The sequence below is a fragment of the Diadema antillarum genome, unplaced genomic scaffold (genome assembly GCF_040938485.1).
Source record: "Diadema antillarum isolate AM-2024a unplaced genomic scaffold, OU_Dant_1.0 scf00000103, whole genome shotgun sequence".
In the NCBI taxonomy this organism is placed as follows: domain Eukaryota; kingdom Metazoa; phylum Echinodermata; class Echinoidea; order Diadematoida; family Diadematidae; genus Diadema; species Diadema antillarum.
In genome coordinates, this window is record NW_027270992.1 from 3,124,948 (window position 1) to 3,142,023 (window position 17,076).

Genomic DNA, 17,076 nt, shown 5'->3' on the forward strand with positions numbered 1-17,076 from the left:
TTGTTCATTTGGCGCTTTGTCTCACTGTCATCGGCGATGTTTTCCATGTTATTCCTCATGTGTTTAAAAGGATGGTATACAATAGTTCTGATTGAGATAGGGATTCTATGTTTTAGCTTTTTGCGAGATAATCAGTAACCACTTAAGACAGGTTAAAGACCGGACAATTAATTCTAAAAGGATTCAAAGTTTAGTTGATTAAAATCGGTTTTAACATGGCTGAGATGTATATTCAAAAAGCAGAGGGTCCTAATAAGAGGTGTATCCCACCTTGTATTAGGACCTCATTGTTTTGCTCTTTTTTTTTTAAATTTCTGGGCCATCGCAAAACCGATTTTCATCAAATTAACATTTTATTCTTCATAAAATTGTATGCTCCAATATATAAAGCTTTCTCATTCTTTCGCAAAAGGATAAAATATAAATCTCGATCTCCGTCAAACTATGTCCATCCCTTTCATCCGTTCTTTAAATGACTTATTTTTTCCGTTATAGTTTGAAGAAAACTGACATACTGTAAACTGGACTATTTGAACAAGATCGTGTATGAGAAAATGACCATGTGGCATACAGTGGATACGACTCAGGACTCCCAATCGGAGGACCTGAGTTGAATCCAGTCCAGTGCTTGCGGCCTTGGGCAAGATGTTTTTACCCAAGATGTTCCTCTCGATCAGGGGGTGTATAAATGGGTACCTGGCAACGCTAGGGTAACGATAATGACAGGCCCTCTGGTAAAACAGTGTCAAGATTGAAGAGGCTACTCTTGATAAAGAAGATGACCACCAAACAAAAAATCTAGTACAATGCTTGTAGAGAATAATGTGCCAGACGACACTTACTTTGATTACATATAATATAATCGTGAGAAGAAAAAAAAGGAGTAACGATTATACACTTATGTACAGTAGATGATATTGCGGTTGTTTTATTGGTCTCGTTGATTGCTCCCCCGTTGTTACATTCCTTACTTTGTGGCAAGCATATAAACCGGTGCCCTTTTAAAAAATTAGTGCTGCAGCCCATGACACTGTCAAGCTCTGCAGTAACGGCGGAAACGTAGATCACAAGCAACACAATAGTAATGATGTGAAGATGTCACTACCTCACAAGTCACACTATCTTGTACAGAAACCATAAAAAAATAGTAACACATCTAGGTAAAAATCAATTATGATTGTTGTTTTTTTAAGCATCAACAACTCGCGTAACCGCACAGGTAAATTCAACTGAGAAAGCAGCAGATGTAATTTTCATTACAATAGAACAGCAGAAAAAATACTGCTTCAAATTGATTATACTGGTAAAATACACTCAACTGAGGGTAAAAGTGTTTATATCAATAATTGCCGAAGTGTAAACTTGTTGTTGTTTTTGTTTTGGTTCATGCATGTTAGGATCTCTACAACGAAATCCCCGAAGAATGCGTAGCTTTCCTTCCACAGAACAAAAAGAAGAATCGCTACAAGAACATAGTCACATGTAAGTAAATTTCATTTTGCGTGTGATATAGAGTAAAAATATTAGCACATTAGCCGAAGAAGTTGCTTGCTGCAGATGTACGTGTAAATTATAAAGGTTATAATCACGTAATGGCCTCTTAATAAACAATAACATAATGTTAATTATAATCATGTTAATCATGTAAAAAATGCAGTATCAACGTTGATATAAGTTAGCCTAATGACTCCTCTGACAACTTAAAGTTGGACGTTTATTTCTATGCATCAGAACGTCTATTTTCATACGAACGAGAAAACCTGCATCGTAACGTGCTTTATAAGTTAATTTTTAACTGTGTTTTTCATTTCGGTTTTTCACAAGTCGATGAGCACCGCGTAAAACTCAAGACAGAGTCAAACCAACCAGGAGCAGATTACATCAACGCTACGTTCTTCGATGTAAGTATAATATGGAGACTTGCCTTCTATCTATAATGAAAAGAAAGGAAATTGTCTTTCTCTCATTCACGCTATCTAAGGGATATTTCAGCTTGCCATTTAAAGACGATACGACATATTAAATGTTATAAGACTACTCACAGATATGCATCACAATATCAGCTGTGCCAGAGGTGTCGCTATAACCTTAAAACCAAAATCTGGAAGACATCGTAGATCATTTTGTATTGTTATGTCTTGTTTATTGGCCAGTAAGAAGCAAGTTTTCTTGTTTTTATTTTTTTTTACATCATTACATCGTATATTTACTAGTACACATTGATGCATGTCATATTATTCTCACTTGTATTTTGATTTGTCTGTTATAATAATAATAATAATAATAATAATAATAATAATAATAATAATATAATAATAATAATAATAATAATGATAATAATACATATAAACATACAAATATACATACATACCTAACATTTATAAACCGCTATCATATATCTAAGCGCTGGGGAAAAACAAAGATAGAGAACAAGTGAAGAAGAAAACAATGAATAAGGGCATCCACATATAACTACAGTACACAATCATATATAACGACAATTACAAATACTACTACTACTACTAACACAGATAACACTGCCTAAAGAGATATGTTTTGAGGAGTGACTTAAATGAATCTAGTGTATTGGCTTGTCGGATGCTGACGGGGAGATTGTTTCATAGTTTAGGGGCAAGAGATATCTGTTATCTTTTGTTTTTCCTTTTTCCTTTCGTATTTTCCCTTTGCGCTTAGAAACATTGTGTCAAGCGCATTACAAACATAATGTATTATTATTTTTATTATTATTATCATTATTATTATTATTATTATTATTATTATTATTATTATTATCAGTATCATTATTATTATTAGTAGTAGTAGTATTGTTGTAATTATAATAATGATAATAATAATAATTATTATTATTATTATTATCAGTATCATTATTATTATTAGTAGTAGTAGTATTGTTGTAATTATAATAATGATAATAATAATAATAATTATTATTATTATTATTATTATTATTATTATTATTACCATCATCATCATAATCATTACCATCTAATAATAAAACGCGTGAAAAGAATACCTTGATTAATTGTCGAGATTAAACGGTGAAGTCATCCAGCCATATTCATAAATAAAATTATTACAGATATTACAGCACCATTTGTTGTACCTGTTTTGTTGTTTGCAGGGACACCGGAAAAAGAAGGCCTACATAGCAACACAAGGTGATTTTTACTTTCGACGGACTAATGTGACTTTCATGCGTAAAAAGAATACATGATTATTGAAACGTAACGAACGATCCTGCTGCATGAAATGCTCTTTTGAAGTGCTTAAAGAATGTGTGCCGTGATGTATAATGTATCGGAAAAATTCAAAGAGATTAGATATTATATTTGCACCTAGCACTTACAGACAGACAGAAACACCCACACACCCACACACACACACACTCATATATAAATATATATATATATATATATATATATATATATATATATATATACTGTATATATGATATCTCCTGATGATTAAACAAAAAGTCATGTCGTTTTGATTATAGGGCCGAACACAGCGTCTTTGAATGACTTCTGGCAGATGATCTATCAGCAGAATGTAGGGGCCATCGTCATGCTGACCAATCTTGTCGAAGACGGCAAGGTAGGAAGCCTCCTCACTGTGTATTCCCTCATTATTGAGTACTTCAAGGTGTTTAATCACAGTGGAGTTATTTACAGATAGAGACATGTGAGCAAATTGTAGAGAGGCATGTCTCACCGGAAACCTATAACGCAGCCGAATTTCCTCTTAAATCATCTCAAAATGAAAGAAATAGTGTACTTTAAATGTCACATGAGCAGTGACGTCATTGAGATGTGTAAGATGTTATTGCCATGATTCTCTTTGGAAAAAAAAAGAGAAAAAGTAGTAGTTTCCGCCGTTAGTTTAAGCGGAGGAACATGCGTAATGGAGAGAAATCACCTTATGCTAAAATTTAGACCAAGTAATGTCTTCAAAAGATAAATGCCATATGCATTTTCTCTTATATATCTTACGTAGTTTTACACTGTATCTGAAAGCTATAAATATTTACAAACTTGTTGTGAATTGTAGGTTTATTACTGTCCTACAATTTTGCAATGACCATATGGTGAGGTTGAAATACTGGAAAATGGTAGTATTTGTGTCATTAGTATTTATATAATTTTCTTCCCGCATGCTTCATGAAACGTCTCCTGCATGTGACACTGATGGCGATTATCCATTTCCCCCTTGCTATGACATGTTCTGTAGGTTAAATGCCTGCAGTACTGGCCTGAGGCTGACAGCAGCGAGAGGTACGGTGATATGTTCGTGACAAATAAAGAGGAAGAGAAGCACGCAGGTTTCGTCCATCGTCGACTGGAGTTGCGATTCGTATGTCATTTGCATGTTTGTTTCTATGCAAAGTGCATGATCGGTTTCGTAGTCAATCGACAGTATACAACACCAATTTACGTGTTGTTCATTGTAAAAAGAAATTAATAAACAAATTGTGAGCTATATGATAGCGAATGAAACTAAATCAAAATTAGAAACCGTGAAAACCTTTACATGGAGATTACCGAGAGACCATAATAGACATGAAAAATCACTGAGAAACTGTTGAGAGATCGCTGGGCGACTACTTGTATCATACTTCCAGAGAAATGCAATACAAGTCAGTGAATTGACACTTAGACTGTACCAACAGTAAATGAAGCATTGAAGTGACAAGCGTTTCACACCATTAAAACAGTCTGTTTTATTTTCGTTCTTGAACGCAAGTCCTTTATGTATTCACATGCTGAACGTGCCTATTAAGTTTATATAAACATAATAAGAAGTTCTCTTTTCTTTGTTGTTGTTGTTGTTGGTTTTGTTCTGCATTTGTTGTGGTCGTTGTTTTGTGGGTATTTTATTTCGGTACCATCACCAACCAGGGAGACGACGAAGAATCTCGATGGGTGAGTCAGTACCACTACACGATTTGGCCTGACAAGAGAGAACCCGAGTGTTCTCAGCCTCTGATTGACTTACGAAACATCGTGAGAAACGCACACCCATCAGATGCTGGTCCGCTAGTGGTCCATTGCAGGTAAGTTTTGGAAGTACCATTACTATACTTCGTCAACACGTCACGGCTGGTTTTCTCGAAAGTGTGTGCAACTGAAACCTGATTTTTAATTGATTGTGGATGGATTGACATAAAGATATCAATGCCTATAAAAAAGACCTCTAAGATAAGATGTTTGTGATCCGTCATCACGTTACTTTAACAAAGTAGCAGGTATTATAGGGGGAAAATCCAGTCCAAAAATAAGTTAGTCTGATAAAAAAAGGGTAACATATTACGAGGTCAATGGTAAAATTTTGATCGAAATCGGGTGAAAAATAAGGAAGTTATGACATTTAGAAATTTCGCTATTTTTTCACGAAACAGTTCTTGAACGGTTGATATAAGTGTACAAATGGCACAGTAAGCATGTTACCCCCTCACAAGTTGCCGTGTAGTTGTATCCCCCGAACAGAGTTAGGAGGATACTATGGATCTGGCCTCGTTGCGCCGCGTCCGCGTCCGCCGCAGAGATTTTCTTGTAAGTGCTCTACTGGCTGCAGTTCTTCTTCGATCATCTTCAAATTTGACATGAAGGTGTATTATGGTAAGATGAAGAAGCCTATTGTTTTTGGTGATGGCACCCTCGCTTGTTCCGTCCTTATACATGAAAAGGTAAATTTAACAGGGTCTGCTTGTGTGTGCGACGCTGGCCTTGTTTCTCGACAGGTTTTTTTTTTTTTTTTTCAAATTTGGTATGTAAATGTATCATAGTCAAATCTATACACCAATACCTATTGATAACGCTGCCCTCACTGTTCCACCTTTTACAGGTTCAAAGGTCACCCTGATCATGTCAAAATTTGCAGAAGTGGTAATTTGTGCAAAAACTTGATTGTTACTCAATGAATTTTATTCAGACTTGCTAAGGAGATGTATGGGTGGTCATTCTACATGAAGGGCACAACAGTTTGTGGTGACGGCGCCCTCAATGTTCCGACTTGGATGCCAATGCACATTTGTTGTGTGTGCTCTATCAGCCCCATTTCTTATCAGATTTTCTTCAAATATGGCAAAAAGGTGCATTATAGTGAAATGAAGATGCCTATTCAACTTATTGTTTTTGGTGGTGGCGCCCTCGCTTGTTCCGTTTTTATACATGAAAAGGTAAATTTTACAGGGTCTGCTTGTGTGTGCGACGCTGGCCTCGTTTCTGGACCGATTTTTTTTTTCCAATTTGGTATGTAAATGTATCACAGTCAAATCTATACACCTACACATATTGATAATGCTGCTCTCACTGTTCCACCTTTTACAGGGTTAAAGGATATTTCCAGTTTTCCATCTAAACGCAATTATGCCCGAGGTTTAAAATTCAAATTCAAATTCAAAGTTTATTTCATTTTTCGACAAAACATATGTTTCACTTCTTTTGGTAACAGAGAATGAGGTAAATAGAACATAGTGAAGTGAAAAGACTGTACAGCACTTGAGGACCTATAGTAGTCATACATAGTATAGTACAAAAGAAACAGAAGTGATCAAATTGAAGTACATGTATACCGTTGCATAAAGTGCGAAAAATGGAGGGACCCACTAAAAAGACAGAGCTTGTAGTGTGTGGGCCCCTCTGAAAAAGAACATCGATGGAAAGATAAATTGAATCATCTTAGATACAAAAAATAACAAAGTGGAAGAAGTCTGGAAGCCCACTGAAAATTAGATTACCAGATATACACTTTCATAGATGTGAACAAACATGAAACAGGACTAGACAACAAGATAACTACTGAAGAAAAGGTTGTACAGGACAAAACGGGATGGACAAGACTGACAAACTGAAGACAAAATAGCAGACAAGAATGCACAACAGAAACAGAACAACAGAAACAGCGATCTTCGGCAGAAGCATGCCAAGAGAAACAGAAGGTAGTTGCGGGGAAAAAGTAATATTTTGACGCCTGAAGAAAAGACAAGGAAATAGAAAATAGAGGGACGTATGAACAGGAGTAACATACGGAAAGTCAACTTCAAGACGCTATGGGCAAAACGGCATAGATGACAACATTGCGAACATCCAGGAAAAAAATACATTGTACCATTAATTCTACGAAGAGGCATACATGCCAACATTGCAAACATCCAGGGGAAAAAAATACCATTAATTCTACGAAGAGGGGACAGAGTGAGCAGGTCAGTATGTAAGAAAGAAGGCCAAATGGTTAATTCGGTATTGTAGATTCATACGATTGCAATAAAAAAAGACTTCAGTCTCCTCTTAAAAGAATATGATTATGGATGGAGCGTTTTTTATGTGATGATTCAAAGAATTCCAATAATTTGGGCCTACATAAATAAGTGTGTTTTTAGCAAAAATCGTTCTTAAAAGAGGTAAATGAAATTCATTGGAACGCCTAGTGGGATATTCATGAAATGATTGATTTTGAGGAACATAGAATAAAAAATAGACGGAAGCTAGTTATTACAATACTTGTACATAAACTGCCCTAAATCAAACAAAAACAAATCTGTAATTTTTAAGAGCTTGTTGGAGGCAAACATATTTGTATGAGAACGCACAGGGGAATAACAAATAACACGGAGAGCTTTCTTTTGTAAAAGGAACACTCTCTCTAGTAAGTTCTGATGCGTGTTGCCCCAAACTAATATTCCATAATTAAGATGAGGCAATATTATCGACGAATATAACATAAGTAATGATTTTTGTGGAATATGACATTTCAATCTATTTACAATGCGTATATTACGTGAAATTATATTGCAAACATTATCAACATGTGATTTCCAGGAAAGTTTGTCATCCACAATTATACCAAAAAAATTGATATGTGAGATTCTTTGTAGGTGAGAGTCATCTAATACTATATTTGTACTTAAACTATCAACAGTATTACTAAAAAGCATATATTTCGTTTTTTTTTGTGCATTAAGTGAAAGCCTATTGGCCCTGACCCAGTTTGTCACTTTTTTTCAATTCAATGTTAAGTTTATAAACGAGAAAATCAATATCATTGTGGGCAAAAAATACATTAGTGTCATCTGCAAAACGAATAAAAGAGAGGTCGTCGGATACGCGACAGAAATCATTGATATAAATAATGACCAATAACGGCCCTAAAAGACTTCCCTGTGGGACGCCACATTTAACTTCTCTGACAACGTAATCATTGTTTTTAATTGTAACAAATTGTTTTCTATCAACTAAATAGCTCTTGAACCACTCCAAGGCCTTCCCACGTATTCCATAATGCGATAACTTATAAAGTAAAATGTCATGATTGATAGTGTCGAAGGCCTTGGAGAAGTCCAAGAAAATACTAAATAAATGAGAATGGTTATCGATTGCGTGAACAAATCCTGGTATATCTAACTGATCACTATTCTGTAGTTATTCACCCAGGAATAACATCATGTTTAAAACTTCAATGACAGAAACACTGAATTTCATCATTATTTTTTTGTACATGGTCAGTGGAAAATTGTGATGTTATGACATGGTGAGCTCACGCATTTGCATATTCATATCCACTGTAGAAGAATTGTTTTGCAGAAATTTCAAAACTTCAAAATGTCAGAACTTCCTCATCTTTCATCCGATTTCAGTCAATTTTTTTTTTTTTTTACCGTTGAACTTGTAAGATTTTACCCTTTTTAATCAGACTAACTTCTATTTGGACTGGATTTCCCCTTAAAGCGACTAACACAGCTAGTACATTGCAGGCATTTCGTCATTACCATGAAAAGTTACTCTATCCATGTGGTATTCGCGTAATCATATCTCTAAGGTTCCTTCATTTCAGGTTCCTCTGATAGTTACGCGACTTGGATTACTTGCCTTATTTTCAATCCCATCCTGTGTGTTGTTGTTGTTTTTTTTTTCCTTGCAGTGCCGGAGTTGGCCGCACGGGAACCTTCGTTACCATTGACGCAATGATGTCCATGATCGAACAGGAGAAGAAGGTTGACATCTTCAACTTTGTGAACAACATGAGGAAACGACGTTCATTCATGGTTCAGGTCGAGGTACGATAAGCACATCCTTATTCTTTTTTTTTTCAGATATGTAGTGTCATTATCCAGGTATCTGATTTATGTTTTCCACTGTCGATAAGTGGACATCAATATCATGGCATAGGTTTTGTCTGCAGTCGCCTTCTCGTGACTAAGACTTGATAGTGTCATCGAGGTTTTTTTACGTTTGTTTATCTTTTTTATTCAGTTACCTTTTTAATGATATGCATCAAATTTACGTGACTTCAGCCATTCAGAAGAGAGTCTTCGTACACGTTTTTAAACGTTTGTCTTGGATCGTGATATAATAAAAGCACTAATAATTATGTTCTTTTCTGTTGCTCTCATTTGCTCAGCTGAAAAGATTCCCAGAGATTGATTGATTCGAAAGCTGAAATAATGAATATTAGGCTTACATTACTTGTCCATGGGTAACGGTGGTCACCTTGAAATTTTGGCCATGTTTACGTTCCTCCTTGATAATGATAATAATAATAATAGTGGCCTCTTATAAAGCGCTGAAGTCCATCAAGGATGATGCTCATGGCGCTCTTACATTACCAGTCCTCAGTTCTTCACAGCTTTGTCTTCTCTCTTCCGTATTGCAGTAAAAGATGTGGAAACATTCTTTCTTGATATATTAGTTAATCACTTTACTGTTACATTCATTGCAAATAATGTATGTAAACAGTAAGCTCATCATTATATGCTATGGCATGTTGACATTCAATCTTCCTATCTTTTCCAAAACTGCCGTGTCATTCACTCTACAGGCTCAATACGAGTTCATCTACGAGACTCTGCTGCAATGGTCAGTGTGTCCAGTTATGACCTGTCAGTTGCTGGACATCGCAGTGGTCCGACCTCAGTGGCAAAAAACTGATCCTGCTTCTGGCAAGTCGGAGATTGCAAAACAGTTTGAGGTTAGCTTGAGATCGATTTATTTGTGCAAAATAATGCAGCATGGCAGTCTCCGACAAGCCTAAAACACATTTCGTTTAATTCATTTCTAATAACAACATCGGGACAAGTTTGAATTTCATTTGCAATAGGCACTTTGAATCAAGTTTGAAATGAAAATACCCTTCTGTACACGTTCAATGTCAATGCTGAAATTAATATTTGTTAACATAAGCAATGATATTGATATCGGTATTTCAATTATGTTTCTAAATCATTTTACTGAACTGAGCGGTATCGCGTAAATTGACGCACCGTGAATATCACGCATAGAATTTCAATGACGCATGGAATATAAAAGAATCAATGATATATTTTTCTTTATTTCTGAATTTTCGTCATCACTGAATGCAGCTGCTGGACTACATCACATCAGATGGGACGAAATTGTCAAGTCCTGCTGGACTGAGATCAGAGAACATGAAAAAGAACCGTTTTGCAGACAGGATGCCAGGTGTGTTCAACCAATTCAAACCATTCCTATTTTGTTAGATGCTGGGGATTTTTTGTTTTGTTTTGGCTTTTTTTTGGTCATTGAGTTGCCAGGTTATGCACGATATCAAACAAAGCTGTAATGATAACTGGGACTCGATCCTGCCGAAACTTATTTGACAACACTTTACCTACTGCAACGCCATCATCATTGAACAAAAAAGGTTGTCACAACCAATAGCACAGGAGTGGGATATAGGATGCGATAGAATAAGCAAATCAATTGTGTCCCTCCGATTACTCAGAATCTCATTACGCCACATAAGTTCGTGCGATTTACTCATGATGTCTTCCTCATACCAGGTGGAAAAAAAATTGTACCTGGCATCGGTGGGATTTTTTTATTATTATCATACCAGTAGACGATAGGCAGATGGGGTTCTATAAACATGATAAAGACACAATTTGCACACTTATAGGAACGCGATTATTACTTACAGTCTTGTTACTACATGTACTATATTAGACAACTCAAGACGATTGATGCAGATAATGCATCAGCTTTCGACCATTGTTTCAGGGAAAAGTAGAATTCTAACCGATTGCCAAGACTATGTACAGCTTCAAACCAGTTCAGGTTTATTCATCACATTTGACCGCCTATGACTCCTGTGGGTTTTTTTTTTCTACCTCACTTTTGTTTTCCATCCAGCGGATAAGTCACGGCCATATCTCATGATGGAGGGCGACTATCCAGGCGCGAACCAATACATCAACGCTTCCTTCTTCGATGTGAGCGTGATTAGATAGAATTCTAAGTAGAAGTAGATAAGAAATAAAAAATGAGCAGACTTAAAGTGCCCCATCATGTTATTCAGTTTAACTCTAAGATAATTATGCCAACTAGATTTACTTGTTGACCACTTAACTGATAAACACAAATTACAGACCAAGCTTTTGAGAAAAATCCATAATGTGATCTTTCTTTGCTCCGTCTTCAAAGCAAATAAGGCTGTGATGGTGTTTTGTTTTGTTTTTAATATTAACTTGTACCTCTCGTTCGAACTATTATAGTCCTGTATTCGAAATCCTGAGATGTTGTATAGTTTGTCTCTCCTGCCTATCTTTTTATTCTTTGTTATTTTTCTTATTTCTGTCCCATTCTTCTCTTCTTTTAAAACCCATTACTTTGTTCATTTTCACTGCCTATCACTGCTAGCTCTCTGTCAAAATCTTTTCAGTTCGAAGGTAAAACGAACGCCCACATATCTACCCAGTGCCCACTGCCGTCCACGATCACTGACTTCTTACGTCTCGTGTGGGACTACGACTGTCGAACTGTTGTGCACCTCAATGAAATGGATAAGGTATTTAAAAAAAAGATTCTGATATCAATGTATGATATTTGTAATGCATAATAGTTTGCATAAAGTTTGATTTTTTTTGTGGTTACAAAAGAGCCTCCATGAAACCGATGCCAATGGAATTACTTATTTGGCTACTTTTGCCACCGCAGTAAATGCTGTAAAATACTGCTAGGATACTGCTGACTACCCTCGTTAGTCATTAGGCACTTAGGGTGCTATCAAAGTAGCTACATATTTTTGTTGTCTTTGTTGTTCCCTGCCCTCATGCTTGATTTTCCCTTTCAATGTTACGACCATGATTTTCTTCAAATATTATTTTGGTTTATTTCAGACATGTGGACAATATTGGCCTTCACACGGTAAAGACACCTACGGTTCATTTACCGTGGAGCTGCTTAAAGAACACAAAGACACAGACTTCATGACTAAACGGGTTCTGAACATCACTTCCACAAAGAAAAAGGTAAGTCTGCCTTCCGACACGAAAGGTTCATAGGAAAAGATACTGCATGGTGAGCAGTAAATTACAATTATATTTTCATCAGAAGAAAAGAAGCAAAATATGTTTTGATACTGAGAGATAACTTTGAAAGATAGAGACTCGCTAGAGGTTCATAGAGATAAGATTTAAGTGACGATTATTGATGGCAAAGTTTACACTACAAGTTACCAGTATTACATATAGATGCTCGTAACGTTTACATTTACAATGATCGGTCATTAACTCAGTGTGGTCTATTCACTTCTCTTTCCATATTTCATGCCAATAACTACCACATTTTTTAATCAAATGCCATGAACTCAGATCTATTTTGTCTCTTTTTCTACTGTATTCAATTGTTCGCGATATATGCCGTACCTTTTTGAAATTCCCTACTGGCCAAAGGGAATATATATGGACTACAGTGTATTGGAAGAATTCTTGACATTAGGTCGATGAATATTCCTCTTGTTATCTCTTGATACGTATAATTGTCGTGATATCTCTAGTGACAAGCCGTAACAGAATACTTAAACCGAATTGCATTGCAGCAGAAGGAAATCGACTTAACCTTCTCGATTTTGTACTAATTGCATCACCAACAAATGTACAGCTGTAGATGGATTCATATTTGCATCTTAGTTTTGAACACCCTGCCTCAGTTTTCAGACATAATTTTCTGTGAAATTAAACCAAAAAGGAAACATCTTCTTGAGCTTAAACCTGTATTTGAATCGATCTTATATTTGTGTGTACCTTGTTTGTGTTTTCGTGACCTTTATTCCCACCTAAATATCAACACTTGGAAAAAAACAAACAAACAAACAAACAAACAAACAAACAAACAAAACAGGAGCACAAAAAGCGTTCAGCTTAATCTCTAAGCCTGAGTTGCATGTAGTTTCTAAGCTGCTCCGTATGTACATGTAATCCTGTAGTGTATTATTTTTCATCCTGTAAAGTTGGTTTCCTCTTTTCTTGTTTTGGGGTTTCGTTTATTTGAGTGTTTGTTTATTTATCTATATATTTGTTTGTTTGTTTGGAACCATCAGGGAGCACATCGAGTCGATCAGTTTTACTATCACGGCTGGCCAGAAGACCAACCTGTGCCGAAGTCAAAGGGAAACTTTTGTCAATTCATCCTCAACGTTGACGAAAAAAACGACTCTGAGCGACCTCTATTGATTGTGTGCATGTAGGTTTTTCGTTTGTTTGTTTGTTTTTTGATTGTTTGTTTGTTTGTTTGTTTGTTTGGTGGTTTGTGTTTTTTTTTTCTTTTTTTGGCTGTGCCATCGTTAAAAGGACATTCCAGTGAATCAAAATAATTCTACATCATGTAAATCAATTGATAGTGCCATGTATTTGTGAAATTTATAATGGTCCTTAAACAAATTATTTGATAAACCGCAAAACATAAGTTACACTGAACAAGGATGATGACGTAGGAGGCTCATATATTCCAGTGATGTAGCAATGAACTTCATTACAACACCATTTGGTTAAGAAGCTTACCTGTTTAGAATTTATGTATACTTTCTTCTGCTGTTCTTCTTTGGGAGCACCGAACATGCATTCTTATGAAAAGCTGTTATGTCATTATCCTTGTTGACTGTGATTTGTTATGGGTTTTGAAAACATTCTTATTCCTTACCCCGATTACTATGAATTACATTACTCTGTGCCCTATTATGACCAATTTATAGATGTTTGAACAAAAGTCTGACAAATCATCCGGACGTCCCCCTTGATGGCCAACGCAGACCACGTATGACTGTTGACCGGAAGTTATCTCTATAAATTGCTATGAAATCTTATGACAGCCCGTTGTTATCACATGCCTGTAGGGGAAAAAAAAAGTATTTTACTGTCGTGTGTGCGCGTTTGTGTATTGGCTGTGTGTCTTGCCAATCACTCTGAAATGAATATCATGTACGCTTCTTTTTGTGTCATTTGCTGTGTTATTTGATTATGTGCTTCAGAGATGGAGTTGGAATGTCTGGCACCTTCCTGGCTGCCATGGCAACGATCAACAAAGTGAAGCAGGACAAGACGGTGGATATTTTCAGCGCGGTGAAACGTCTACGCAAGAACAGACCGGGCGTCGTGGATAGTTTGGTATGAAGTCGTTACAATCACAACACTAGTTTATAAAGCGTCAAAAAGGATAACACTGAATATTGTGCAAAGGGACCCTTCTCGATCCAGCCATACCTTCTTCCTTTTTTTTGACTCTGTCAGATACATGTCTTCAAACTTGAGACACACTTTGTCATTGCCAATATGCTTAAACTATAACATCTTGCCTTGAATATGCATTTGTGCAAGTGGGTAAGGCCTGTTGGTCCCACGTTGGAGAGGATGGATCGAGGCTGGGGATGATGGGACTTCAGGCGAGGGGAGGGATAAAGTTTTGTTGAACGTAAGTCTGGTATGGTGGTGGTGATTTGTTTGTTGTAAAAAATGTGTGACATGTTTTTGTGCCACCAATATATTCCTCCCTTTCGTAATAAGACGAAATGACAATTCGTTACAAGAATATACTATCATTTTGATGTTTGGAAATGAAAATAAACCATAAATGAATGAATGAATGAATGAATGAATGAATGAATGTGTGAATGAATGAATGAATGTGTGAATGAATGAATGAATGAATAAGAAATAAATAAATAAATAAATAATATCAAGGAGTCCCCAGTGACACCTTTTTAATCAGTGTGTGTGTCAATGCTTTTTAGTCCACAGAAGGCCTAATTAAGTTATGCTATGATTGCTATTACCTTCTTTGCAATTTTTCAGTTGAGCACCGTTTCAAAGCAATTAAGGTATAGGGACCTACCCCGATACTGTAACCAGGAAAGCTCGACAAATCTCATTAAGTTTTTATCATAATCACCTTCGACCCGATCATAAAGACAGTGACATGCACCAATTATGCATAGTGACGCACTTGTTCCAGCAACAGCTCGAAATTAATGATGATTTAGTACGTCAACGTAGCTGTTCTAGAGCGTTTGTTTTGTTTTAAAAATATATTTCAATTTTGACGATGAGAATAGTGATCTGTCTCAACCACTTACTTTTCTCTCCTGCTCTTTTTGTTCTCCTTTCCAGGAACGCTACGAATTCTGTTTCGACGTTGTCGAGGCCTACAAAGATTCTGTGCAAACCTATGCCAACTTCATGTAAAGCCTCGTCTTGAAATCCTACGGTAAATTCATAAAAACGAGCACATGAAAACCTCAGATCACCCGTTACCGTCAGTGTTCTCTCTCACCATTTTTGTTTTAATTCGCTCCGCCTGAGTACGGCGTGGTTCCAACAGTGAATGGCTTCACGAATGCTAGCCAAGTCGTTTTTCTTCTCATGAAAAATAGTTGTAGAGTAATGCACGGTATGTCATCCGATTGTAGCGAGTTGAACTGGAGATAAGTGATGACTTGCAACAACTAAAATTTAAGATATCAAGTTCATAAAACAACTCGAGGCAAGACCTCATCAATTTAATTGAATAAGCAGTACCCGCTACTGAACAGGCAGTTTCCTAGATACGACGCCAATCTAGTAATCAGAAGATTTTTGGTCTAATTGTATGCCTACGATTTTTTTTTTATCATGGCTGCTAGCAAAGCACCGAACAGTCGGTGCTTATTAACGTCGATGTGGGGCACTTTGTCAATCAACGGCAATAAAAACAAATCAACACATGAGTTCATTAATATCAGTCAAGACCGCAATGTCAGTAGCCAGCAGTATGTTTGTTGCTGTTTTGGTTGTTAATACTTTGATATTCTGTGATCAACTCGACTTTGGCTTCTGAAAAAGAGTCAGAAATATTTTGTTAAAAAAAAAAAAGAATGCCTTTTCCTCAGCAGCAATATATCACTGTTCCTACGTGCAATCAGATCAAAATGGCAATTCGGTACAGTATTCAAGTTTGATGTTGTAGTTGTATCTAGACAAACCCAGAGAAAAAACCTAGAGGAAGATACGATGACGATTGTAAACTTGACTTTGTCGAAACATGCGAACCTATAGCCAGAATTACTGTGACTTGTTCATACTCTCCTCTAACAGTAGATCATCTCGGCTTACCAGTCGCTGGACAGGCAGCAAGCTTTCTCCTCTTGGAGAAATGTACAAAGAGTCTTGTATGTGGTGGAGTGTTCGTGTCTTTCTAAAGCCTGGTGTTGAATATCCTATCAGTGCCTGCTGTTGAAGTACCTTAAGATGAGATAAGCTATATACGTATATCAGACACGTAATTATATCTATATTTAGGTACTCTTGTTTATATTTTGATGTGATTTCTTATTTGTCATGATTTCATTTGTAGAAGTGGAAAAAACAAGCAAGCTGAAACTGAAAGTTAAATTGAAATCGGAAATCATATTCCCCTGTATATGGAAGAATCTTACCTTACGGCTGGAAGGTCCTAACGACAACCAATCTGTGCAGGCCTAAACTATTACTGGATTCTTTATCTGACTGTAGTTTGATGTGTGTAGATAGAATTCATTTTGCTGATCTTTCCTATTCTTTAACATGTCGTTTCGCCTGTACGTTCCTTACTTCTCCTATGTCTGCAAATAATTTATCAGACTATGGGATTGTATTAGCAGGAGACTCTCGTGATAACGAAGTCCTCGGGATCGGCAGTTTTCTTTCGTCACATTGAAATTTCGATCTGATAAAGTGTGTAAAGACATTAACATAACATAATTTTGGGACCATCATTTTAGTTACAACAGGAGTACACTGATAGTGGATTAGAC

At 36.3% G+C, this 17,076-nt stretch overlaps 1 protein-coding gene across 1 annotated transcript in view; it reads left to right on the forward strand.

Annotated features, from left to right (window-relative positions):
* LOC139719017 (receptor-type tyrosine-protein phosphatase F-like) overlaps positions 1 to 15,675 on the forward strand; it is a 116,411-nt gene extending 100,736 nt beyond the window's left edge. The window contains exons 22-36 of the mRNA XM_071630458.1: positions 1,398 to 1,482; positions 1,825 to 1,901; positions 3,143 to 3,179; positions 3,518 to 3,615; positions 4,249 to 4,371; positions 4,917 to 5,071; positions 8,938 to 9,073; positions 9,835 to 9,984; positions 10,376 to 10,475; positions 11,166 to 11,245; positions 11,695 to 11,820; positions 12,152 to 12,283; positions 13,354 to 13,496; positions 14,281 to 14,416; positions 15,416 to 15,675. Coding sequence (XP_071486559.1) covers positions 1,398 to 1,482; positions 1,825 to 1,901; positions 3,143 to 3,179; positions 3,518 to 3,615; positions 4,249 to 4,371; positions 4,917 to 5,071; positions 8,938 to 9,073; positions 9,835 to 9,984; positions 10,376 to 10,475; positions 11,166 to 11,245; positions 11,695 to 11,820; positions 12,152 to 12,283; positions 13,354 to 13,496; positions 14,281 to 14,416; positions 15,416 to 15,490 — 1,653 coding nt within the window. The 3' untranslated portion in view covers positions 15,491 to 15,675. The remainder of the gene's footprint in view (positions 1 to 1,397; positions 1,483 to 1,824; positions 1,902 to 3,142; positions 3,180 to 3,517; positions 3,616 to 4,248; positions 4,372 to 4,916; positions 5,072 to 8,937; positions 9,074 to 9,834; positions 9,985 to 10,375; positions 10,476 to 11,165; positions 11,246 to 11,694; positions 11,821 to 12,151; positions 12,284 to 13,353; positions 13,497 to 14,280; positions 14,417 to 15,415) is intronic.
* The last annotated feature ends 1,401 nt before the right edge of the window (positions 15,676 to 17,076 follow it).